The following is a 27,416-nucleotide window of genomic DNA, read 5'->3' as shown; positions in this document are numbered from 1 at the left end:
TGATGAAAGCACAAAAAAGAACTCATCTATCTTACTCATTCAACTATGAAAACAGGAAAGTCTATACATACTATATTGCACATTCATCAACATTAGTGGAAAGGAAAGGCAAATTTATGTTTGTGGTATATACCCTTCTTCAAAACTAAAAGACAAGCAAGTATTTTCACATGGTGGAAGAACAAAGAAAATGGAGGAACAGGGATTACAAATCCCAATGGTAAATGAATGAGTGGTTTTCTGCAATGGAGAAACTCCTTGGAACAGAACTAGATACTTGCCATGCAAGATGAACATAGAACATAGAACATCACAGAGCAGTACAGGTCTTTCGGCCCTCGATGTTGCACCGCCCTGTCATACTAATCTGAAGTCCATACAACCTACATTATTCCATGTATGTCAATTTGCCTGATCAATGACGACTTAAATGCACTTAAACTTGGCGAATCTACTACCGATGCAGGCAAAGCATTCCATACCCTTACTACTCTCAGAGTAAATATCATCTCAGTGAGGAAATGAAAATTTGTAAAAGTCTAAGATAAAGACAAATACAGGAAATACATGAGATTCAATATTACAGCACGAAACACACAAGTCAGATTTTAACTCTCCTAATAGGTCAATGCAGGGCAGTATGCCAAACAAGGTTCTTGGTCTAAAGTATAAATTTCCTCTTTCAGGGCATTTTCTAATTTCCCCTGTATGGGCAAGATCATTTAAATTTTGATCCTTTATTTCATAGAGCCATTAGTTCATTCAGATGGTTTTATCCAAACAGAGTAAACAAATGGAAAAATAAATGTTATATGAATAAATTAGTATTTTCTTGTTTAATTTCTTATATACTGAATGAAATAAAGTCTGCTATACATGCAAAAGCTCTATTATCTTTTCCTCATTCATCAATATCAGCAAAAATATTTTCTAGCTTTTGGTCTTATTTATATTTTAATAGTTAAATATAAAAGTAACTCTTCATTGAAGCTACTGTCTGAAACTTTTATAATTTATATCAGAGGACGCCATGAACAGAAATAACAACCATGTGAATGTTTCAATTATCTCCAAAAAAAACAACAGAAAGAAATTGTAAAAAGGGAAAAGAGGATTGAGTTTTTAGAGTACACATTAAGAAAACATTAAGATTGATAAGTCCCCAGGGCCAGACCAGATTTATCCTAGGCTGCTCCGGGAAGTGAGAAAGGAGGTTGCTAAGCTGCTGGTGAGGATATTTGCCTCCTCACTCTCCACAGGAGTCGTACCGGAGGATTGGAAGAAGGCAAATGTTGTTTCTCTTTTCAAGAAGGGTAATAAGGAAATCCCTGGCAATTACAGACCAATCAGCCTTACGTCTGTGGTCAGCAAAGTTTTGGAAAGAATTCTGAGGGATAGGATTTATGACTATTTGGCAAAGCATAGTGTGATTAAAGGCAGTCAGCATGGTTTTGTGAGGGGCAGGTCATGCCTCACAAATCTTGTTGAGTTTTTTGAAGAGGTGTCAAGACAGGTCGACGACAGTTGAGCAGTGGATGTGGTGTATATGGATTTCAGCAAGGCATTTGATAAGATTCCCCATGGTAGGCTCATTCATAAAGTCCGGAAGTATGGGATACAGGGAGATTTGGCTATCTGGATTCAGAATTGGCTGGTTGACAAGAGGCAGAAAGCGGTTGTAGATGGAAAATATTCTGCCTGGTGGTCAGTGTTGAGTGGGGTCTCGCAGGGGTCTCTCCTTGGGCCTCTGCTCTTTGTAGTTTTTATAAATGACTTGGATGAGGAGGTTGACAGGTGGGTTAGTAAATTTGCAGATGACACAAAGGTTGGAGGTGTTATCAATAGTATAGACGACTACTGCAGGCTGCAACGTGACATAGACAGAATGCAGAGCTGGGCTGAGAAATGGCAGATGGAGTTCAACCTGGATAAATGTGAAGTGATGCATTTTGGAAGGTCGAACTCTTATGCTGAATATAGGATTAAAGACAGGATTCTTGGCAGTGTGGAGGAACAGAGGGATCTAGGTGTGCAGGTACATAGATCCCTCAAAGTTGCCACCCATGTGGATAGGGTTGGTCAGAAAGCATATAGTGTTTTGGCTTTCATTAACAAGGGGATCGAGTTTAAGAGCTGTGAGGTTTTGCTGCAGCTCTACAAGTCCCTGATGAGACCACACTTGGAATATTGTGTATAGTTCTGGTTACCCTACTATAGGAAAGATACAGATGCTTTGGAGAGGGTGCAAAGAAGGTTTACCAGGATGCTGCCTGGACTGGAGGGCTTGCCTTATGAAGAAAGGTTGAATAAGCTTGGACTTTTCTCTCTGGAGGGAAGGAGGAAGAGAGGAGACCTGATCGAGGTGTACAAAATAATGAGAGGAAGAGACAGAGTCAATAGCCAGAGACTTTTCCCCAGCTCAGGATTGACTGGGATGAGAAGTCATAGTTTGAAGATATTAGGAGGAAGGTATAAAGGAGACGTCAGAGGTAGGTTCTTTATGCAGGTGGTGGAAGCAGAGTCATTGGGGACATTTAAGCTACTGCTGGACATGCAGATGGATGGCAGTGAGTTGAGGGGTGCGTAGGTTAAGTTATTATATTATACATGAGGATTAAATTTCAGCACAACATTGTGGGCCTGGTCTGTGCTGTACTTTTCCATGTATACAGAACAGCAGTCTCACTCAATGTAAGAAGTTCAACAATGAAAGAATCATGGATGGATTTTATAATAAATAATGAATCAGAACAGATGGGGGAAGTAAGAATAGGAGAACATCTCAATAGTAATGATCACAACATTATAAGTGTCAAAGATTGAGAGTGACATACCCAGGTCAAAGTCTACGGTAATAAAAAAGTGCAAATTGTTAGGACCTGAGATTGGAACTAAAGAAGGCAAATTAGTAGAAAATATTGGCAAGCTAAAAGTTTGAGAAACCTTTCAAAAGGTAATAAATATATTTCAAAACAGCAAGCAAACAACTTAATTCTGCTTCACCATTGATGAATGAAGACCAAAAGAGACAAAAAGAAAATTAGATATGAGATGTTTTAGGAAAGAATGACAAAGAGAAATATGAACAACTCAGAGACAAATTTACAGAATACCATTAGGAAGGAGAAATGAAGTCAACTTATCAAAGAATATATGGAAATAGTAGTGTTCCCTAAAGAGGTAAACTGCAAACCAGAAATTAAGGTTAGTTGGGGCCATTAAACGATAAGCAGGTAACAATAGAAAAAAAAATGGATGTACTGAACCCCTGTTTTGCTCCACCTCTTCTGAAAGAAAATCATGAAATAATAAAGGGTGGGGTCATATTTTGGTTTCTTGTTATATTGTAGAAGTGTCTGTTGAACTTGCAATTTAATTGTTTGTTTGTCCAACGATGCTGTCAGACCTGCAGCGTTTCTCGAGTAGTTTCTGTTTGTATTTTAGATTTCCAGCATCCATAGTACTTTATTTTTGTTTGAATTCTTTATACTGTGCATCAAATGTTAATAGAATAAACTTACCCACAACCAGTAGTAACTACTGGTACCAGCTCTAGAGTTTTGCTTCAATAAACGATGTGCTTCTCTAGTATGATGATTTCTGCCAACTATAGCTGAATTGGGTTTCTAGAAAATTGGGGAGCTAGGTTTACACTCGCACTTGAGTTGACTTCCGGTTTTCTCGCTGTTTGACATCCTCAAGAAATAATTTCATGAACTCTTGCTCCACAGTTCTCATCATTATGTTATAAATTTATCCAAGGGAACAATTCAGTCCACAGATATTACATTGCCTTCGAAGATACTTAAAACATATGTTAAGGTTATTTGTCTCACATTTATTTCAGTAATACTGTTGTCAATGTGACTGATGCTGCAGTTACATAATTGCACCACTTAATCAGTTAAATGACCTGTCACTCTTCCTTTCTTTTTCACACGCTGGACTCATTACTAAACAGCGATGCTTCTGGGAGTGAGGGTACATTGTGTTTTTTTTATACATAAATACAAAACAAGTTCTGCATAGCAGCCGGACATGTTGGCAAACCTGACAATGAGTGATATCAGTGGGAAATTCATTTTGTGGCGGTATGTTTAAATGTGTTTAGCCGCGACTGAACGCCTGTCCTCGCAAGGAAACTTGGCACATGAACTGTTGCCCTGTTGTGCTCTGTGTGAGCTTTCCCACCCCTTCCTCTGGTGAACGGCTCATTGGAGCTTCGCTCTAGCTGCAGTGGCGGCAAGCCAAGCCGACACTGTCAGTGACTGTTCACTGGCCGACCTGCCAATGACTCCCTTCTCCACAAACCAATCCCTGCCACCGACAGGCGGGCTTTCCCCTCCGTCTTCTCTCTCCCCCGCATCACAGGGAACTTTCAGTGCTGTCAGGAGCCGTTTCCTTTATTATCTCACCTACCCTCTGTCCCTGAGCGTGAAATGATCATTTTGCCTCAGGATTCAGGGAAGAGATTCTCACTGAGCTTCCAGGGTCTACTCCCACCTTGCATGATCCACCTTCTGCTAAACGATTCCACAGTTTAGGGACGTGTTCTAAATCCGGCACGCCAGCAGCGAAGGGATCTAACTGGGAAAGCTGAGACTTGATCCCCAGGGACTTATTATCTTTTTTTTATTTTCCCGTGGAACGCTTTCCATTGCAGCCAACTTTCAGCAGCAGCTCCAGCCCTCGCCCTGGAGCCAATGACCTGAGACTAAAACACTGTCACTCGGTCCGATGGGAATCGGGCAAATTAGCATTTACGGTCTTATCTCTTTCGAAGTATCTGTGTAGAAAAGGCACCGGGATTGTTTTCATGTGTCATTTACAGCTGCATTTACAGACCGTGTGTGTGTTATCTGGAGCGGACGGCATGGCACGATTCCCCTTGTGTTTGAACTCCGCAATACTGGTGTTAATTACTTGTGATTTCCGCCTGGTGACAGCAAGTAAGTGTTTTTTTTAAATCTCGTCTTTTTCTAAACGTTGCACAGATGCCGATTGTAACTTTAAAAGGACAAATCATTGTCAGCCTTCTCTAGGTGTCTGAGGGGGTGACCTCAGGTTTCTGTCCTCGCCTGATGGTGTTAATGAAAGACCCTGTAGAACTGAGACAAGAACCAATGTATTTAGCGATGTGTCGGCTGCCCGCTTGGTTAGTTTGGATCTCGGTCGGAGCTCCTGGGCACAGTCGCTATATTTTAAGCTTCACGGACGTGATACGTTCCAGGAAACCGCGGAAGTGGGGGAGGAGGGGTGGGTTGGGACAAAAGCAAATCTGCAAAGGGAATGTGTTTGAAAGAAACACAAAATTCTCACAAAGTACTAATGCATAGTCCCAAGAAACCAAGCCAGAGTAGGTACAGAGATCGGTGATGAACACAATTATGAGCGAGAATTCTGTGTGAAAGAGCCCCAGTAACCTGAGTAAAGCAAGCAGATATATAAAAAGGGGACCGGGCGAAACAAGTGAAATATTACAGTTAGGTGGGAAACCGGCAGGATTGCACTGGAGAAATGGACCGGGGCTGGAGACTCTTTAAAGGGCACGTTACATGTGTGCAACAGAAACACCAGTAAAACAAGCATTGCACAAAACAGGAACATGGCCGAGGGACATGGGGCGAGCGGGTGAAAACAGTGGTGAGATGATATATGAAGAGTAACAACTTGAGCATGAATTTCTAACAAAGAGAAAACAACGCCAGGGGACAGCTTGAAAAAGTATCTGCAATTAATCTGAAAGCAAAACAGCAAAAAAAAACAGGGATGAGAACGAAGGGGAATACGAGCGAGTAACACTGGCAAGGAAGAGAGAGAGATGTGTCCAGTAGTGGAATCAAACACCTGTGTAAACCTCGTGACTGCTGTTTGGGGTCTGAAACAAGTGAGAAAAGACACAATGAAATAAATATTTGGCGAAGAATGTTTTAGGATTCGGAGTTCCCGGTTTAGTCATATGTTGCCATCACCAGTTTCGGGTAGTCGCTATTTGTAAACAGAATCAAAACCTGTAGCACAGGACTCTGACCTGCTCATGTTGGCAAATGCCCGAAATGATCGATTTGACATCCACACAGCAACCAGTGAAGTACGTGTTTTTCGATCGGTGATAACGCATGCAAAACAGAGTTTATAACTGAAAGTGTGTGGAGGAATTTACAATTGACCTGACAATGACAGTGATTGTTGTTTCAGCCAAAGTACATTAGTAGCAAACCTGAGGGGGACGTTGTTCACTGTGATGTCCTCGTTGTGTTGTGACAGCGGTTGTGAATGTTGTTTGTGTAAAAATGCATCAGTTTTAATACTTGAGAGAAGTAAAGCAATGTTTCATCCACACGGTTCCCCACGCGGCGAGTTCCCATCAGTCACAGGGCCTCAGAAACAGAGGAATGCGAGGAGAGGGAAGCTGAGGCAACACGTTGGTAAGGACCGGGTAGCAGGTTCATTCCAAGGTCATGAGAGAGAGCATCAGTCCACCCTTTCTCCAGGAACATGGTACGGACAGACCTCCTCAATTAGGAATTAGAAACAAAATATGGGAGAGGGATGAGAATGCAAACACCGTTTTAAAGCGCACCAGTTAATCAAGCTTCAACAAATTTTGACAATTATCAAATATAAATTTCCTGACTTAATCATTTCAGTCATTTCTTGGTAGGTAGCAAAAATGATTTGCAGTTGTTTATAACACGCAATGCAGCAACTTGTATCGTGTGTAACACAAATGCGATTCAGTTGTTCACACATTACTTTCAAACATCTTCAAACACATGAAAATGTTGCAGACTTATATTCGAAGTGTCACTGAACAGAAGTCGAGCTCAGAGAGGCAGCACTTAACAACTTAACCTCATTACCCTTGCGATTACATCCTCATTGTCCTTTCACCTTTCAACCATTTGTATCAAAAGCAGCTACTGATGCGTCACTGCAACGTTCACCCAATCTTTACTAAATAAATGGAAGTGCCACTCGGAGTTTCAGGGAAATATACTTACCCGTAATCTGCTGTTTGACAGCATCTTTATTCAGGGTTGGAACGTGTAGATACTGGTGAGACATGCAAATAATACAAATCCAAACAAAACATGAAGCGGGTCCCATGGGTGGTATTGGGTCAAAACATTGCAGAAAGTGTACTCACTCTCCAGCGGACACTATGAATGGGATTAGTTGTCTCAATTGATAAATGTCATGCGCAATTAAACTAAGTGTGAAGGACTTTCAGAATGTTTTAGTATAATGGACATACTGTTCTATCTCACTGTACCTAGTTTTACTGAAAAAAACCCAGCGAATCTGATCCTATCTTCACACTGAATCTTGGTCCGGATGTTTAGTGTGTCAGTATACACATGACTTCCTCAGTGTCTGCTGCATGTGCAGGGATTTAGAAATGCAAGTGTACTTCTTTACTTGTACTTGACATTGGTCAGGAACTTATTACAGAGAATGCTGCTCATCCACAGAGCAGAAAACCGAAAGGCAAACAGGCTGGATTCAAAATCGTACCTGTCTGCTTTGTTTTAGAAGCTGCCATTTTCTTCAGACCCTCTGTCAGTCAAGGTAACAGAAGCTATTTTGACGCTTTCATTGACACAGGACAAGTAAGCCAACTGTAGGGGTACTAATGCTATATTTAAAAATAACGCTTTACAAAAGTTAGAATACTGTCAAATTAGATAATGAAAACATTTTATAAGCTTTATCAGGATCTAACCCATCTCATAAAAACGTACAATTCTCATCGTACATCGAGAAAGCGACACGGTGAAATCAAATCCATGATTGGAAATGCTATAATAGCGAACTTTCTTTCAGTTTTAACTGCGAACCTGTAGCCACAAATTGAATTTATGGGACTCAGTGTCGTGCTATTTCAAGGTTCCGCAATAATCCACAAAAGGAGTCCCAGTAGGGAATTTCGAAAGGACTAATCGCTGTTGGACCAAGGGCAGCCTCATCAACTGCCTTTATTTCATTCAGGTATTAGTGCTTGTCATTTCTTGTTAGATTGTAGTGCCAGGCAGCAGTTGGCATACCTGGGATTCCTTTTTCATTGCCAGGCAATTACTGAGCTCTCGGACAGTACACAATATCTAGTCCTGCAGTTCTCAGAAATTGATCCTGTGCCAAATCAAATCGATAGAAGCCAAGAATGAATTGATGTTGGTTAATGGACGACCTCTCAATAGGAATCGCACAGTCAAAATGAAATGCCAGTTCACACACACGGGCACAAGGCTCTTAGACTCCGCTCCGACCCTGCGTCCTCCTTATCCCCGTGTCGCTAAAAAAATGCTTGCCCCAGTGGACTTTGAGCATTTCTGTACCGCCCAGGTGTTATTCGAATGCATTTTAGAATGAATAAATTTGCAATTTACCATGAAAATGTTACACCAGTGATACCACCGTGAGCAGTGTTAGTGCACACTCTCACAGCTTGTAAAACATGAAACGTGAACCGGCATCTCCAAATCAGTTCTGAAAACCCGTATTGACGGGAGCCTTTTAAAATACATTTTCCTTTCATTTGGCTTGTGTGGAGAGCCGCGTCGCTGATTGTTGTTCACATAGCGTCTAGATTTATTGTTTCTGCTTCTTGGAATACAGATACATGTGCCAAAGGTTTTCAATTTTGCACTGTTCAGTTTTGCCAAAGCTTGGCCATTCGAATGGGATTCTGTTGTGTGCCCTGTTCGCATTCGGGGCCAGTGCTTCTGGGATCAGTTCCCGTAAATGCCGTGTATTCTGGGCGGTATAAGCTCTGGGCTTGTCAGCAGTGAGTTGGAAATGAATCTGCTGCAGTCTGCATGCTGTACCGATCGGAATGTATCATCCACTCACCACGAAAAGGAGGAAATGTCACGTCTCCACTGTGTTCTGAATCGTAACATTGTGTTAAGACGCATCTTGTGACTGGGGAGGATCAAGATTCTTTACTATCTTGGGAATGGGGTCATAGAAATATCAGTTTTTTTTATGTAACAACATCACGTCAAGCCTGTTCTGTCACCAATGTCAATTAGGCTGAAGTGCTATTTCAATACGTTTGGAAACACTGCTGTTTTCACTAAGTGGAAAAATGTCCTTAGCATTAGATAGCTTTTCATGTCCTCCATCAAGTATCCCTCTCTTAGGTAAAGCTATCTCTGCTCCAACTGCCCCCCCACCGTTATTCACATCCCTAAAAGTACCTCATTCCTAACCCTTAGTGGGGCACTCATTATTACTTCAATGCAGCATTTTTATACTATCACTTTTTCCACAGAGGCAGAAATACATGCGAGGGTGGAATAGGTTAGAGAGGCTTCAGATTTCAAAGAAATGGAGAGGCAGACAGTGCAAGATGCACTGCAGAAGGCATGGTGGTGTCATGCAAAAGGGAAGAGTAATGGGCCAAGTCAGAGGATAGTGAATTACAGAATCTGAACTTCCAATGAATAAAGGTAAAATGATCGCTTTTAACCACTGTCACCTCATGTGAGTATCATCAATTGCCAACACATTAAGTTCTCGGCTGTCAACAACTCTACAAAACTGAACAAAATCCATAAATAGTGAAAACATTCAGCTCTTGGCAACTACAAAATAGTTAGCAGTTCCTGTGGTCTGGAAACTGAATGTTGAGCCTGAAGTTGTTAAGTGATCATTTCTTATGTCTGATTTGAGCAAGATGTGGAAAGTATTACCTTGAGGGGATGTGAGTAATGGATGTAACTCTAGAACTGGAGTAAGGCTTATTTAAACTCTTACAGGTATATTTAAGGTCCTACCATCAGTTGGTAAAAGAGATTTTCAGTCCATTTGTCTATGTTCGACTGGTATCTAAGTTACCAAGGTGAAAAGTTAACATGTTAACCCACTGCATCTCCAGTGAGCTCTCCATAACATGGATGAAAGTCAAGACTGTTCTTCTAGTTCAGTTGGCTTCAATTATGCAAAGTGCACAATCTGCTTTATCATCCTGTCACTTGCACATGTATACTTCGAACAGTTTAAAATGTGGAGTCATATTCCAGCTCTGCAGATTTTCTTGCTATCCCGAGTCGTGCTCTTCATTTCATTCTGAAATCTCTGTAACAAGTAAAACTCTTTTAAACGTGAGTTACTGCTAATTATTTTGTAGTTGCCAAGAGGTGAATGTTTTCACTATTTATAGATTTTGTTCAGTTTTGTAGAGTTGTTGACAGCTGAGAACATACTGTAAGTAACAACTGTTAATATGTGTTACAAACATTATTAATATATCATTTTATTGTTATATTATTGCATTTCTATCTTATTCTTATTTTGCTTTTAACTGTGTTACATTGTTAGACAGTGGCATTCTCTTCTCAGAATCGATGCTTTTTGGAAGGAGAGGTGCAAGTAGAGTCATGGATTCTGTTACGATACGGGGTAAACCCTCCTGCTTAACTTAACCCAGCAACACAAAAAAGATTTATCCCATGCAGTAATCTGTGAAAATTTGATAGGCCAAGAACTAGTTAAAGTAAAAATTAACATGTTTCTTTCTTAAAGTATAACAGAGAATAATTAACGAACAGCTATATACAATTCCTTCCTCTAACCTATTTTTTACCTTCCCTTCTATAATACTAGCCTGATAAAACTCCAAATTAAGATTTACAAACAACACTTCTTATCTCAAAACCAGGCAGCTTTCAGCTTTCTCTGAATTCCTGTCTTCTTTTCTTCCTCTTCGGGAATCTGCTTCATAGTCTACTGATCGATAAAGATACCTTTTAAGAGAGCTATTTTTTGGGCAGACTTTTTACATGCTGGTGGCTTGGCAGTTCACCTTCCAACTGTTAATTTTCCCCGGTCTTATACTCCCAGCATCGGATTGTGTCATTAGCTTTGAAGATTGTCAATATACTCAATTCAAACTTGATTGGAATTTGGTATTTTTTGGGATATAATTTAAACTGATTGGCCTAATTCGAATCTGTTTTGTCATTTCCAGCTAATTTAGCTTTCGAGCAAGTTTACATTGTTACCTTATTGGGAACACTTGGTGCTGTAAGTTGACTCTACCAGCTTTTAACTCTCTTAAAGGTACAGTACACTCACATCTTCAAATCAAGTCATAGATATATACAGCATGGAATCAGCTTCTTCAGTCCAATTCACCCATGTTGATCAGGTCTCCTAAATTAATCTAGTCCCATTTACCAGCACTTGGCCCATATCCCTCGAAACCCTTCCTATTCAAATACCCATCCAGCTGCCTTTGAAATGTTGTAATTGTACCAGCCTCCACCACTTCCTCTCATTCCATATACGCACCACCCTATGCGTGAAAAAGTTGCTCCTTTGATCCCTTTTAAATTTTTCCCCTCTCACTTTCAACCTATGCTGTTTAGTTTTGGAATCCCCCACCCTGGGGAAAATATCTTGTCTAGTTACCCTATCCATACCCCTCATGATTTTATGAACCTCGATAAGGTCACCCCCTCAGCCTCTGATGCTTTAGGGAAAATAGCCCCAATTTATTCAGACTCTCCCTATAAAGGAAACCCTCCAAACCTGGCAACAGTCCTGTAAATCTTTTCTGAACCCGTTCAAGTTTCACAACATCCTTCCTATAGCAGGGAGACCATTTTTCTTTACCTTTCAGTAATGTGGTCAATTTGAATAGCTGGTAGAAAACTTTGCGTGTTTAAATATGCTGGATTATGTATTCATCCCAAAAGTATAATGCCATGCCTCTCATTCAGAACTCATACAGGAACACACAAAGAAGAGATATACTGATGTAAACTAGTGCATTGTCACAAGTTATAAACAAATAATAGTTTGCATTTCCATGTTTGGCTTGTCTCAGAAGAAAGCATATGGTGTTGACCCAGTGAAGGAAATGTTTCACTGCTGAAGGGTTTTCTGGATGACTTCGGGAGCAACAGTCATACATCAATATGATGCGTGAAGCAAACGGAGAATGAGAACATTGGCTAACGTACTGTATTGCCAGCCATTGATCACCATTTGGTCGGCAAGCCCAACTGAAGAATTTCACAAAGTTTTGCGACTAATGCTGTTGATTTTAAAAATCCCAGAATGTGATTAGAAAAAGACAGTTTTGAACCACTCAGATACACATTTCAGACAATGAATGAGATGTATTTCCAGGAGCATAGTGCAGCTGAAATACAAGAGGAAGACGACATGGTATTTTTTTCTGTATTGGTTAGACTACCTGAATTATGAAGTCAAGAGTTTGCCATCGAGTAGAATTGGACTGGAGGTTTCCCAGTATCCACTAGAATCTTTGACATGGAATCATACAGCTCCAAAGGAAGATATTTGACCATCAGGTTTGTGCTAGCCATTGGTGTAGCTGTTGTCCAAATGGTACCATTCCCAAGAACCATGGAATTTATTTTCTTTGAAGTATTTATCAAATTCTTTTTAGAAAGATACTATTTTATGTGCAATAAATTCCATATCACTTTTTAAAAAAATTAAAGTTTCTTTACGTTAGTCCTTCTGCAATTACTTTAATCTCTGACCTCTGGATACCAAGTCTTTTGCTATTGTACCCACTTTCTCCTAATTTACTCTGGTAGAACCCTTCACCATTTGAACGCCATTATTAAATCTTGCCATAATTTTTCTTTGGTTGGGAAGACAACCCTTCATCTTCAGCCTTCCTGTGTAACTAAATTCCCCCATCCTTGGCAAATCTAGTAAATCTCTTCTACTACCTTTCCAAAATTTAAAACATCACACCAGAATGCTAAGGTCTACCCAGAGTCTTTTGAATCTTGCTTACTTTAGTTACTCTATGCATGTATTAAAAGGTCAAGGATCCCATTTAGGTTTATAATAGCCGTTGCACTTTATCCTGGGACCTTCATAGATTTGTACACATACATTCCAAAGACACTCTGCTCCTGTACTCCCTTAAACATACCATTTCATATGTATTACTAACCCTCATTCCTCCTCAAAAATATATATCCATTTGTTGGTTGGCAAGACTTTCCATCAGTATAATATTTTAGAAAATTCACCTTATAATTTGAATTTGAAAGGAGAAGGGACTCAGTCATAGATTCATACAGCACAGAAAAGGCACTTTGGCCCATTCTGCACCAATATAACTACTACTAAATGTGCACTAATTCCAATTTCCTGCACTTGTCCCATGTCCTTGAACGTTATGACGTTTCAAGGGTTCATCACCTCATTAGCAGCAGCACTGAGTCAAGATGGAAATAGTCCATATCTTGATCATTTGTACGCAGTAGCTTGGATAAAAGACACTGCTGATAGCAAGCGCACAGCAGAATCTCATCAACTGTAGAAGTGCTGGATTGGGCAGAAAGTGTTTTTGCCCACACTCCTCTAGTCTCTGCTCTGGACAATAATTTGGAGGAAGATCCTTTGTGATGGAAAGTGCGTGCTTTATTTATTTATATTATTATAATTCGTTTTTGAGTTTGGATTTTTGACTTTGACTAGTGGCTGAAGAAGTGTCACTGGAATCAAAAAGTTAATGTTGCTTTCTCTCCACTGATGCCACCACACCAGTTGAGTTTCTCCAGCAACATGTGTTTTTGTTCATGAGAAAAAGACTTCCTGGCAGAAATGGGGTTTTGTTTAAGTTGGGAGGAGGTTCTCAGTGAACAATGTAAACAGTTGTACATTTGGCTTCAGTTTGAGAAATTTAGGATTGTTTGTGTTTTTCTTTTGATTAGAGGAAACAACTATAACTTGAAAAAAATGCCTTTGGGTTTCAGTTGGGGAGCTTTGCAGGTTTCTCAGTTGAAGTTGGATGTGTAAAGCAGTTGCTCCTGAGAAACAAAGAAGAAAAGTTAGAATGGTGAAAATACGATTAAGTTTTGTCAAGAGTAGCTTTATTCAAGAGTCAAGAGTAGCTTTATTTGTCATTTCTATTATATACCACTGGTACATTAAAAATGAGACAGCTTTCCTCCAGGACTAAGGTGCTACGTGGACAGCACAAACTACACAATCACACACAGGGCGGCATAAAGTGCATAAGAAGTGCAAAACAAGCAAGATAGCACAGTAGTTCCTGACTCATCAAGACACCAGGCGCAGTGGTGTACAAATTACAGTGTAATAAAAAATGATCATTAATACAACATTGTTCTAGCAGCAATTCGAAGTCATGCAAAGAGTTTCAGATGGAATAGAGTCTGATCACACTGTGTTAAGGAGCCTGATAGCTTGGGGGAAGAAACTGTTGCACAATCTGGCCGTGAGACACTGAATGTTCCGGTATCTTCTGCCAGATGGCAGGAGGGAGAAGAGTTTGAGTGAGGGGTGTGTGGGGTCTTCCACAATGCTCCTAGCCTTTCAGATGCAGTGTGTAGTGTAAATGTCTGTAATAGAGAGAAGAGAGAGCCCAATGATCTTCTCAGCTGTCCTCACTATCCGTTGTATGGACTTACGATCTGAGATGGTGCAATTCCCAAACCAGGCAGTGATGCAACAGCTCAGATACCTCTCAATGAAACCTCTACAGAATGTGGTGAGGATGGGGGCTGGGAGGTGGGCTTTCCTCAGCCTGTGCAGAAAGTTGGTATGCTGCTGGGCTTTCTTGGCTACGGAGCTGGTGTTGAGGAACCAGGTGAAATTCTCCACCTGGTGTGTGCCAAGAAGTTTGGTGCTCTTCACAATCTCAACAGGGGAGCCGTCGATGTTCAGTGGAGAATGGTCTTTCCATGTGTTCCTGAAGTCAACAACCATCTCTTTCATTTTGCCCATGTTCAGAGACAGCTTGTTAGCTCTGCACCAGTCTGTTAGCTGCTGCACCTCCTGTCTGTATGCTGACTCGTTGTTACTGCTAATGAGACCCACTACCATCATGTCAAACAGCGAGCTTGATGATGTGTTTCAACCTGTCAGCAGGGTGAACAGCAGTGGACTGAACACACAGCCCTCGGGGGCCTCCATGTTCAGTGTGACGGTGTTGGAGATTCCAATCTGGACTGACTGAGGTCTCCCAGTCTGGAAGACCAGGATCCAATTACAATGGGAGGTATTTAGGCCCAGCAGACTCAGCTTTCCAATCAGTTGCTGAGGAACAGTAGTGTTAGATGCAGAACTGAAGTCTATGAATAGTAATCTGACATAGGTGTCCTTCTTTTCCAAGTGGGTAAGGGCCAGATTGAAGGTGGTGGAAATGACATCATCTGTTGAGTGGTTTGGACGATATGTGAACTGCAGGGTGTCCAGAGAGGGGTCAGCAGGGTCTTAATATGCTGCATCACGAGCCTCTTGAAACACTTCATGATGATGGGTGTTAGCGCAATAGGATGGTAGTCATTGAGACAGGACACTGGAGACTTCTTCGGTACGGGGATGATGGTAGTGGCCTTGAAGCACGTTGGAACTCTGGCACAGATCAGGAAGATGTTAAAGATGTCCATGAGAATATCTGCCAGTTTCAAAACAGGGGTCTTAAATTAAGGCTGAAAGTACTTGGAAATAAGAAAGTTTCAGCTCAGTTGTATGATGAGGCTTTCAGGTTCTCAATCCTGGGAGTTGCAACCACAGATAAATTAAGACCTCTCGGGATGATAGAGAAGGGAATATTATTTAGTGTGAGTATAATAAGGGGTGCTTTTAGGATTATATTTTTAACATGTGTTTAAAAATTTTAAAGATATGCTATATGCAAATAGTTTTGATTATTCCATTTAATCCTAATTGCTTTTGTGTAATAAACGTATTGTTAAAACCAAAATCTGCAACATTGCATGCTTGTTTCATTAAGATTCACTCAGTTCATTAAAGTTTCCTTAAAATATTTAGTTAAAACCAAAAAAGAGCAATTAATTATAAATTTCAGTTTGGGATCTGATTTGTCAAGTAATAACGTCAGCTGGGATCATAACAACTGCATATTAAGGTTTGAGATGAGCTTTGCTGGTTGTTTTCTCAGATCAGGACTTTTTCCATTTGAAGCGTAACATCAGGTATTTATATCTGAAGGTCAGAGGGCAAAACAAAATTTGTATTCGTGTGAAGGAGGAGATCATAAATCAATCCTTTTAGATTTATTCACAAAATGAGACATTACAAATGCATAACTCCTCATTCAACAAACCATCACCAGTGGCAAAAAGTGTTGCTTTGTATTTTTTTTAATCAACCTGTTTGGACATACTATAATACACCTCTAGAGCAAATGGGACCTAAACCTAGACTTTCTGGCCCAAAGGCACCACATCTCTTTACATGTGCATGTCATTTCCAATGAGTGTATACGCACCTTTAGACACTCAATCTTACATTATACAATTAAAAGATTTCCTTTCCTACCCTTTGTAAAACTAAATTTTACTAAATTTCAAATAACATGACTTTCAATTTCCTCTATAGGGCATTTCATTGCAAGATGTCCTTCTTCTAAGACCCTTGCCCCAAGAATATTTTGGGACAATCGCTCCTTTTAATGAAACAGATAATTGATGACTTATATCAAACCATTTGATCTCAGAGAATTACTTTTATTTAACATTTGTTTTATTCAAATAAGGATGCCCATTTTTTTTTCTTTATGATTTTCGTTAAATAAATATTATCTCACACGAAATTATTCTCTATGAAACATTCAATGGACAAAGTCGTTTATTTATACCTGCCCCTGAAATATTTGACAATAGAATCCATATCCACTGCTTCCAAAGGAGACAGTGCTTCTGAAGCTAAAGTACTTATGAGAATGCTTTTTATTTTCTATTTTCCCAACCTAACTAGCAACATCTTCCACTTTCATGGAAAGTGGAACTATTATGAAACCTACTGCCCTTGAATACACATCAGGAAGATTGGTATGCAAATCATCACTAAAATGAAGTCCCTTTGTCATCTTTGTGTCATCCAATTATAGAAGCTTAAGTATACATTTCTTCAAATTTAATTTTTAAACTTTTTTTATTCCTTTAGAAAATTCTTGATATTTGTGTATTTAATTGTATTACTTACTTCTAATACTTCAAAACTAGCATCTGGCCATGTCTGAGTGCACAACCACTTAAACAAACCAATTAACCTTGTAAATGCTTGGATTCTTCTTTGGATGTAATGTCGTCTTTTTGTGATGACCTTGAACAAATAATTGGGTGGGAGTACTATTTTATAAATAACATTGTTGATGCAAATAACTCTAGGCTTATTCTGCTTAATGTCTAAACCAATATATTTAAAAACTCCAGAGGCCTGACTTCCAATATTACACTTATTTATAGCATATTTCTCAACTTTCATGGTATCCCTGTAAAAAATCAACACAGGTCATGAAGGTGCCTGCAAGCTTCCCTTCTTAATACGAATAAAACATTATGGCATGATTAGATTCTAATCGTATTCCGTAGTTGACCTCTTGTAATGCTTGCCTTTTAAGAGTATCTCTAAAATATTTCTGTCTGAAACATTTCACTTTGTAGTAATGTGAGTTTTATGTCAATTAGAGTCATAGAGATGTACAACAAAGAAACAGAACTTTCAGTCCAACTCATCCATGCCAACCAGATATAACAACCTAATCTAGTTCCATTTGCCAGCACTTGGCCCATATCCCTCTAAAACGTTCCTATTCATGTACCCATCCCGATGCCTTTAAATGTTGTAATTGCACATTCTCTGGCAGCTCATTCCATACACTCTCTATCCCTCTGTGTGAAAATGTTGCCCCTTAGGTCCCATTTAAATTTTTCAAGGTTACACTTAAAAACGATGCACTTATCTGTTCCTACGCTGTGAACTCTCCCACACAGGTTCTTTCAAGGTCAGCTGTGAATTTTGAGGTCTGTTAATTTTTCCTAGATGCACTCTGATGTCTGGAGATACTTGAACTCAAACAGCAAAGGCAGTAACTGATCAGATTCGCTGCTGTGACAGACAGCAGTGTTGGTTTATTTCTCTGACCATGTGGTCGCTGCCTTTGTCTTCCTCTTTAAAGTGCCATTGCTTCGATCTTTTTCCCCCAAAGTTCCAAAACAATGCAACAGCATATAAAACAGTAATTACTGCTCCTGGAATTTGAGGAAATCACTTCCAACACATAAAATACTTCAAATAAAGAGCAGCTCTTATAGCCACAATTTTCTCTCTTCCTCCATCCTGAATTACCCAGAATCCTTGATCTAAAGCCCCATGAATATTTAGCAAAAAGAGATAAAAAGACTTTCAGGATTACTTTTCCTGTTGTGTGAAAGTCCATTTTAATGTTAATCTTGTTAAGTCAGTCTTTACAACTCACTTCACTTTTTATTTTCTATTCTTCTATCCTATTTTCCTAATCCATGGCCTTCACTTCTTGGCCACCATTTTGAACATGTAGCAATCATTAAGGAGGCCAGTAATTTCTTTATGGTATGTTCAATTTGTGTTGGAGTGTACATTGTAACAATTCGGGAACAAACAGTTCCAAGGTTTGCTGCATTTGACTATTGAGTTGTTAATTTCATTTTTGCCAAGTTATGTATCGGGCTTAGAGTCACAATCATAGAGATGTACAGCATGGAAACAGGGCCTTCAGTCCAATTCCTCCATACCAACCAGTTATCCTAAAAATTAATCTAGTTTGATTTGCCAGCATTTGGTCCTTCTCCCTCCAAATGCGTCCTACTCATACACCCATCCAGATGCCTTTTAAATATTGTAATTGTACCAGCCTCTACCACTACTTCTGGCAGCTCAATCCATACATGCAAAACTCTCTACAGGAAAAGGTTACCTCTTAGATCATTTTAAATCTTTCCCCTCACCTTAAAACTATGCCCTCAAGTTTTGGGCTTCCCTACCCTGGGTAAAAGACCTTTACTATTCACCTTATCTATGTCTCTCATAATTTTATAAACTTCTCCAAGGTCACCCCTCAGCCTCCGATGCTCCAGAGAAAATAGCTCCAGTCTGTTCAGCCTTTCCCTATAGCTCAAACTCTCCAACCATGGTAATATCCTTGTAAGTATTTTTTGAACCCTGTAATGAAGCAGCTGAAGATGATTGAGCCTAGAACATTACTCTGAAGAACTTGGACCTTGCAATGAAGCAGCTGAATATAACTGTGCTCAGACATTACTTTGAAGAAAATCTATAGTGACATTCTGAGGCTGAGATTGTTAATCTTGAACAACTACGGCCATCGTTTGTGCTGGATATGACTCAAACTAGCAGCGAGTTTTCCCCTGAGTCCCAATTATTCTACTTTTGTTACCCCTCCTTCCTGCCACACTTGGTCAAATGTCAAGGGCAGAAACTCTCGGCTTGTTGCAAAGCTTTAAATAGCTTACTCAAGATAGTTCAAGGTTGACTAAAGAATAGGTCACAGTCAATTGGAGAAGAAGACAGATAAAGTCTCCCATGCAGAAACCCGCTTTTAAGCTATGTTGCAGAGGAGGTGACTTAACACTTGTCTCTGTGCAGTCAGAACTCGTGAAAACTTTCTACTAGTCAGAAGGTACTAGTTAGTGGGTATAGTGTGTTGGCATTAAGGCTCAGATAAAGCTCTGGGCCTGTAGAAGTTGGCAGGATGGTATTAATAGTTCAGTGCAGCTTTGAATAAAGATGAAGGAAACCCACAAAAGCATTTGCTTGGTGCAGTTCAGCAAGATGAGAGCTCAGGAAAAAAACTCCAGAGCAATGCTGCTTTGGTGAAGCTCTTTATCAAAAATCTGGAAGTGTTCCAGAGTATAAGTGTTGGCATGTAGTTTTGTGTAAGCATAGACCTAGGAGAGGAAGGTGGGACATCAGAACGTGAGCAATTGCTGTGGCAATCCTTGGTGGACTAGCTCTTAATGGAGTTTCAGAACCAGGCCATCAAAAGTGAAATCTTGGAAACTCTTGTAAAGTTTTAATGAGGTTTAGTGAACCACAGAATCATTAACATATTGGGGTGGGGTATGTGGAATGGAAAGGTTGCTGAGAAATCAGTGGGGTTGATTGCATTTTGAATATTCTTTTTAAGATATGCTGTTTAAAATATTCTTTGGAGATTTTAACCATAGATTGTCCGTAATTCATATTTATCTTATATGATGTCAGACTATAGGTCAGATCTATCTTTGCACATTCTAAACTTTCATTAGCAATAATTTTTGCATGTTTTTCAAAACTTTTACTAGTAATATGTTTGTTATTTTTGTTGATGGAAGAAAGCTGGCTGAGTTGTTATGAATCCAAAATGAGATATACCTGCAACCTATATAGTTGACCATATCATCAACCTGGTTCAATAAATACATTTTTATAACCATTGAAGGAGTGGGACTAGAACAGTTCTAATGGCCTGACCAACCTTGGTTGTAATCCTTACAATTGTTGCATTCTTTCATTTGCTGGATTATTTTGTACCCACCTTCATCCTTTTGCATGATAGCCCCAAGCAAAGCAGAACCCTGTTCTATTTTATTCTGTTTTTGATGACTGTCTTTGTAAAACACAGGAATGTCAATGCTTTCTGTGAACTGCTCAGATTCTGAGACTGCAATTAATCCAGATTAACCATGAAGAATACATTTTAGTAGTTCATTATCATGTTGGTGTACCACTGTCTTAGACTAATGCTTTATTACCCCAAACTGTACTCCACTACATTAAAAAAAGTAAGTTCTTATTCCCCTCAAAGATTGTGTAAAATATCTGAAAACACCCAGGTTTCATGTTGTCTTGTTCAGTTGCACATTGTGTAGATTCTCAGCAGTAAGAAAAGTAGTTGTGAGCAGTATTGGAAATGGAGGATTTCTGTAACAAAAATACCATGTCAATTCAAAGGTTAAGCACTTACTTGTTTTAATTAACATTTAGAAGTCAACTACATTTACTGAGTATCAAACAATGACTAGCCAATTAAACCCGATATTATTAAATCTCATCCTACTGTATTCACCTGACCATTAATTAGTCAAGCACAAAATTTAGTTAAGATTTTTATTTATAATTTAATGCATGTCATAGCTAAATTAACAAAGATTCAGACAAAACAAAATTGTTAGAAATAAATAAATCCATGTTACAGGGGACCTTGTGAAAAAAATTTGTGATTGAATTCTGACTTGCCCTGTAATTCTGACATGGGATGCCAACATATGGATTTGCAGTGCATTTGTCTGCAATTCCTCTCTATTCTATATGCAGCATAGGCTTTAACATAATAGGCATGTCGAGATTAACAACTCTACTAAGACAGCAATGCTAGGAACTTTGGATGCACACAACATCACCAATAGAATTTTGGTGTCCTGGAATTCTGAAATACCTGAAATCTTTCCGAACTTTGCAACTGTGGCAGAGTCGAATCCTGGTCGGTGCAACCCTAAAGACATAGGTTGGAAACTTACAGGAATCTGAACGATGTGGAATATGACAAGATTTATGATAGAATCAGCTGAGAATTTTGGCAAAGTCTATCTTAATGTTGGGAGCATTTCACTCCATCTTTCAGGCTTTTGAACAGTGACATGGTGAATTTTTTGTGAGGCAGGTAAAAGTTGCCGATTAAGGAGATTATTATCTTGTTAATGGCCCAAATTGCGTCATCACTATTCAGATATCTGTCATACTAAATGCACCAAATTACCTGGATGTCGAGGAAACCTGACATGTAAACCAGAACAATTCGCTGCTTTCTCTACAGGACCCCATTGTTATGTTGGACCAAACCACATCTCAGGGTAGTATCTACATGCACTAGCCACATGCTCCCCTCATCCATGCACATTGGCATTTGGCATTTGCAAAACCCTCAGAACCATTGTGACACCTTTCCAATACACTGGCAAGGTACTCAGTTGCACAGACATGTATTGCAGGGCACACTGGAAACTAAGTGTGGAAGGCAACACTTTGCATTCTTGGAAAGGACCCAGCTAATGGACTGGTCCAAGTTGCATCTCTGGACTGGTCGCTTATTGTCTAAGCACTCACTCACATAGTGCCTGCATGTATCATCACAGCTTGTCTGCCTTGTCTTGTCTGCCTTGTCTAGTTTGCCCCGCCATGCCTATTAGCTTTTGGCTCTGACTGAAGCACTATCAGCACAGCATATCACCTTTCTATTTTGCACAGCTACACACAGACATCTTGTTGTGCTTGTCAGTAGGGATTTGTTTGGGTGAGAGGAATGATCATCTTGCTGTTCGGCATACTGCAATGTTAACCTAACACTTATCACACGTTACAGCTGCTGGCACAGCAGATACACTGCATATTTACTTATACATGCCACAAACTATAGGGGACTTGTACTCAATCCAGTTAAGGGGTGGTGGGAGCAGGGTGGGGAGGGGCAAGTGGGGATGGTGGCTGTCTATAAGGGGAGTCTCAAAGCTGTCAGTTAGTCCAGGGCCATGGCCATGGCCGAAAAAAATCATCTGTTTGGGACATTCACACAGTCAAGAGATCTACCCCTGGGAGGTGGGTAAAGGTCAGTTCTGGAGAGCCAATACAGAGGAATTACACACTATCAGTGAGGAACTCCCAATACAGGTATTCAAGGTAGTTAATCTGAGAGGTGTGACTGCCTCCTGTAACTCTTCTCCTCCCTGATATGTTGCAATGCTCAAAGCTCAGACTCCAGCTCATCAACTCTGAACCAGAGTTCCTCAAGCAGCCATGTTTGCTACAGATGTGGTCACAATGAACCACAATAGGGTCCACGAGCTCCCACAACCTGCAGTTACAGCATATCACCTGTCCTGGTAGTTACTGTTTTCTTAATTAGATTTTAAAAATTGCATCCTGGTCTTTTAGATTGTAACCTGTAGACATTTCGCCAATTGACCTCCAATCAGAAGGCAAATAAATAAGTAGCTATCACCAACCAATGAGCACAGGCAAACCATATCTTTCTTTTGTGCTGGGCCACTTATCCTCAGCTTCAACTCATCCTCTTTGAAAAAAAACCTTACAAACTTTGAGCCAAAAAAAGCAAACTAAAAGCATCTCTTTGCCTCTGGAACCAAATTCCTATGCTGTCTCTAAATTCCCTGAACTATGTCCTAACTCAGGCTTTGTCTCACACCGGATGTGAACCAGCAAGAAAATATGCAAGACCTTACAGCAGAAACCCTTCCAAAAAATCTGTGCACCTCAGACTTAACCAAAAAATGACCGCCAAATGTTTGGAGTGGAATGACTAAATGAATCACTTGATATCATGGTCCTCTGCTAGCATCAATGAGTTTATTGTTTTACATTGGTATGGAGAAACTCTCACGCAGTTCAGAGACTTTTCCACTGAACAAAAGGAAACATACACTTCAATACATTTGCTTTTAGCCTGCCTTCAACTTTTACAAACCTATTATTATTAATTGATATCTTAACATCCAAATCATATTAATCATGTGATTATGTGATCAGTCCATGACAGCTTTAGGTCATCCCATGATCTTATTATATATACCAGACTCCTTATTAGTTATACTTGGCCTTCCATAATACATTTTCTTCAACCATATTCCAGGCTTTAGTTCTTGCACCAGTTGTTCAGTGCACCCTGCTCATACCAAGTGGACTTTTCCTATCTGCTTGAGACAGAATATCCTAGGGAATGCAGTTAAATTTCTTAATGCCTGTATACTTAAAATTCCATTTTTGACACATAACCTATGGTAATGATCACCTGGGAATCTTAACTGATGTGGGTCAGAACCTTCTCTTCTATCCCATGACCAATACCAGACTATGTACCAGCCTGCTATGGAGACTTCTATCAGCATTTGCTAAGAATGTTCATTATCAAACTGTCTCCATACAAGCAATGCTGCATTTTTGCTTCTTATTCAACAGGACTCTTCTTTTATGCATTGCACAAGACCCTTTGTGTGTTATCTTAATCTTGTTATCTTGGAAATATTCTTCCCATGAAAGCTACAATTGTTCTAGCTTGTAGTATACTTCCATAGCAGACTGGTTTCAGTTAAAAATCTTTCCCAGCCATTTTATGTCAACAGAAAACAACTTTCATCCACTTGATGTTACTTCAGCCATGGACAGCCTTAACACTGTCTGAATATGGAAGGTGTACTAGGTCTACCCATGGGTTGGAAGAGTCATAGAGTTAGAAAGTGTGGAAACAGACCCTTTGGTCAAACTCATCTATGCCGACCAGGTATCCAATTCCGATTTACCAGCGCTTGGTCCATTATCCCTCTAAACCCTTTCTATCCGTTAACCCATCCAGCTTCTTTTATGTTATAATTGTACCAGTCTCCACCACCTCCTCTGGCAGCTCATTCCATACATTCACTGTGAAAAAGTTGCCCCTCGTATCCTCTTTAAATCTTTCCCCTCTCACCTTAAACTTATGCCCACTAGTTTTGGACTTTCCAGCGTGGGGAAAAGACCTTGGCTATTTACCCTACTCTACAGTTCAAACCTTCTAATCCTAGCAATGTTCTTGTTAATCTTTTCTGAGCCATTTCAAGTTTAACACCACCTTTCCAATAGCAGGAAGACCAGAAATGAATGCAGTATTCCAAAAGTAGCCTAACCAATGTTCTGTACAGCTGGAACAGGTTGCAAATGTTCTTGAGGAACTTTGAATCTCAGACCTCTGCTTCCAAGGGAGCTGGTAGATCTCTTGAGACAGGAACTAATTTGTGATAGGATCAATTTGGGATCTTCGCATGGCCTTCAGTGGTACTCATGCTGTGCCAAGCTTGCATGCATTCCTCTGAGCATTCTGACCCTAAAATAAGCAGAATTTCTCATCATATTCCCTGATGTGACAGGGGATAACTAGATGTCTGATGTATGCACAGCCCTCCCTTACTCCAGGTAAAATAATACGACTGCTGGAAATCATAGACTTATCATAGAATCACAGAATTCCTACAGCCATTTGAGAGCATCCCACCCAGACCTATTCCCCTACTCTATTACTCTATATTTCCCCTGAATACAGTACCTAGCCTACACATCCCCGAACACTATGGGCAATTTAGCATGGCCAATTCACCTAACCTGCACATCTTTGGACTGAATAATATAGTGTTGTACCTGGACACATCTTGTTGCACTCCAGATATTGAATGAGACCCGCTCATACACATATGGACATATTCCTTTTCACCTTCACAGAGATCATGAATTTCAGAGTTCTCATCTTTAAAACAAATCCTACCAAATCTATGAAGCTTGTGGGAGCTGAGAAATTTACATTATTTTATGAGGCTTACCATTTTAAGGGAGTCAAGTTCATACTTAAGAATCTTCCACAGACACACATGTAAAAGATATTGCATGTGTAAATCTTATTCAGTTCTGCTGTTCATCTGTAATCTGATCAAACAAAGCTGTGGTCCATTTTTGTTATACAGCATAAAAGCCAAAGAGACAGCGCAAAAGTATTTACGTTGAATAGAAAATTCATCTAAGATATCATATTTGAATTAGCAAAGAGTTTTGTGAAGTCTATGAATACATATAGCTCCCAACTATTTAGAAAGCATGGTGCCCCCCAACAGCATTCAGTGGTACAGTTTTGGAAAATGCACAAATCAAAGTAGATTCCATCTGCTTGACATCATCCTAGCATAAACTGAAAGTGAATAAGTGCGTGGAGATCTGCAGAGGAATGCTGACAATGTTAATTGATTGATGTTTATCACCAACCAACCATCAGCATTTTTCCAGACATGCCAATGTGCAAGTTCTTTTTCACAACGTGAAGAACATTCTTTAAAAACCGCTCTAGAATGTCCGGTTGAATTGTGCTAGCATGATTAAACTTTGAGTTCAGTGATCATGGCCCATTTGGGTTGGCTCGACCTTGCATCTAATGGCAAGTAATTAAAGGGATTGACCAAAAACAGAAAGTTTGTTATGTGCAGACAGCAGCCACAAAGCTGGTGCTCAGTATAAGATATTTTACTTTTGTTCTATAGAAAGGATCTAGACATGAAGTGTTAACTGTCTTGACAGCATTTCCAGCATTTTCTGTTTTTAGCTGAGTTATTCCAAGTGGCCTAACTTTATTTCTCAAACAGCTTCACAACAGTAGATTATCTGGTCAGTATTACACTACAATTACTGTGCATATTGACTACTATGTTTCCTACATTGGAGCAAAGATGATATAGGGCTGAATCTTACCATGGTTTGACTGCATTATTTTATCAAGTCTCATGTCGGGCTTCTCTCTGTGAGGCTGAGTGAGTTTTTTTTTGTATTATTGTCCCAACCTGCCCCACATCCAATGCTGCTCTGATCTCCTCCTTATTGTCGCTGGATGTACTCACTGATGTTAAGATATTCTGGAATATACTGGCAGACTTGGCACTAGCAGCACTCTGAAAAAACCATTGGCAGTTGTAGCTGGTGTGCATAACTCCAACATGTGTCCTGGCAATGGCTTGGAATGGTGAAAGGGAACATGCGTGTATATCCACACAGCACTACATTGTGTATTTCATGTTAACCTGTCATAAGTTCTACCTCTGAGTCATTATCCCTTGCTCTTTTGTCTCCTGAAAGCAGGCTGTTGACAATGCCTGCCATCAGGAGGCTCACCTCAAAAGACATGCCCTCCTGCTGCTCTGAGGAAGAAATGTCTCTAATGAAACAACAGCAAGCCTGCCTCCTGAACCCCTATCCCCCCACCACCAAAACCTGCTCAGATACTGATACACTGTGTCAGCAGGATCACAGTCAAGAGCACCTGCAGGTATCTCAGCAGCTGGTCGGGGGAGAAACACGCAGGTTGCTGATTCTCTGAGGACTGCTGGAGACTAGACACGTGCTCATCCCAGGCAGGAAAGGACCCTGTAGTGACTGCAGTCAGGGACTTCACTGATCTGCACAATGAGATACAGTAGTCTGGATGTCGGATGTAAGTTGAATCAGGAGCTGAAATTGGCCAGTTGCAAAGATGTTACTACTGTTGTTATGGGGGATTTCGACATGCAGGTAGACTGGGAGAATTAGGATGGTATTGGATCTCAAGAAAGAGACTTTGTGGAGTGCCTCCGATTCTTAGAACAGCTGGTTCATACCAGGGAGAAAGCAATTCTGGATCTGGTATCGTGCAACAAACCAGAATTGATCAGTGATCCCGAAGTGAAGGAGCCATTGGGAAGTAGTGACCATAATACAATAAGCTTCAGTCTGCAATTTGAGAGGGAGAGGGTACAATCGGAAGTGACAATATTTCTATTGAATAAAAATGAGGTACGAAGGTAAACCGGCCAAAAATATAAAGGAGGATAGTAAAAGCTTTTTTAGGTATGTGAAAGGCAAAAAAATGGTTAGGACTAAAATTGGGCCCTTGAATACAGAAACAGGGGAATATATTACAGGGAACAAGGAAATGGCAGAAGAATTGAATTGGTACTTCAGATCTGTGTTCACTGGGGAAGACACAAGCAATCTCCCTGAGGTAACAGTGGCTGAAGGACCTGAACTTAAGGGAATTTATGTCTGCC

At 40.0% G+C, this 27,416-nt stretch overlaps 1 protein-coding gene across 1 annotated transcript in view; it reads left to right on the top strand.

Moving 5' to 3' along the window:
- Nucleotides 1-4,298: 4,298 nt before the first annotated feature.
- The window catches only part of fndc4a (fibronectin type III domain containing 4a), a 209,110-nt gene continuing 185,992 nt past the window's right edge, over nt 4,299-27,416 (top strand). The window contains exon 1 of the mRNA XM_072557248.1: nt 4,299-4,949. Within this exon, the coding sequence (XP_072413349.1) occupies nt 4,817-4,949 (133 nt within the window). The 5' untranslated portion in view covers nt 4,299-4,816. The remainder of the gene's footprint in view (nt 4,950-27,416) is intronic.

Source organism: Chiloscyllium punctatum, chromosome 3 (genome assembly GCF_047496795.1).
Source record: "Chiloscyllium punctatum isolate Juve2018m chromosome 3, sChiPun1.3, whole genome shotgun sequence".
Lineage (NCBI taxonomy): Eukaryota > Metazoa > Chordata > Chondrichthyes > Orectolobiformes > Hemiscylliidae > Chiloscyllium > Chiloscyllium punctatum.
This window is presented reverse-complemented; position numbering and strand designations above follow the sequence as displayed.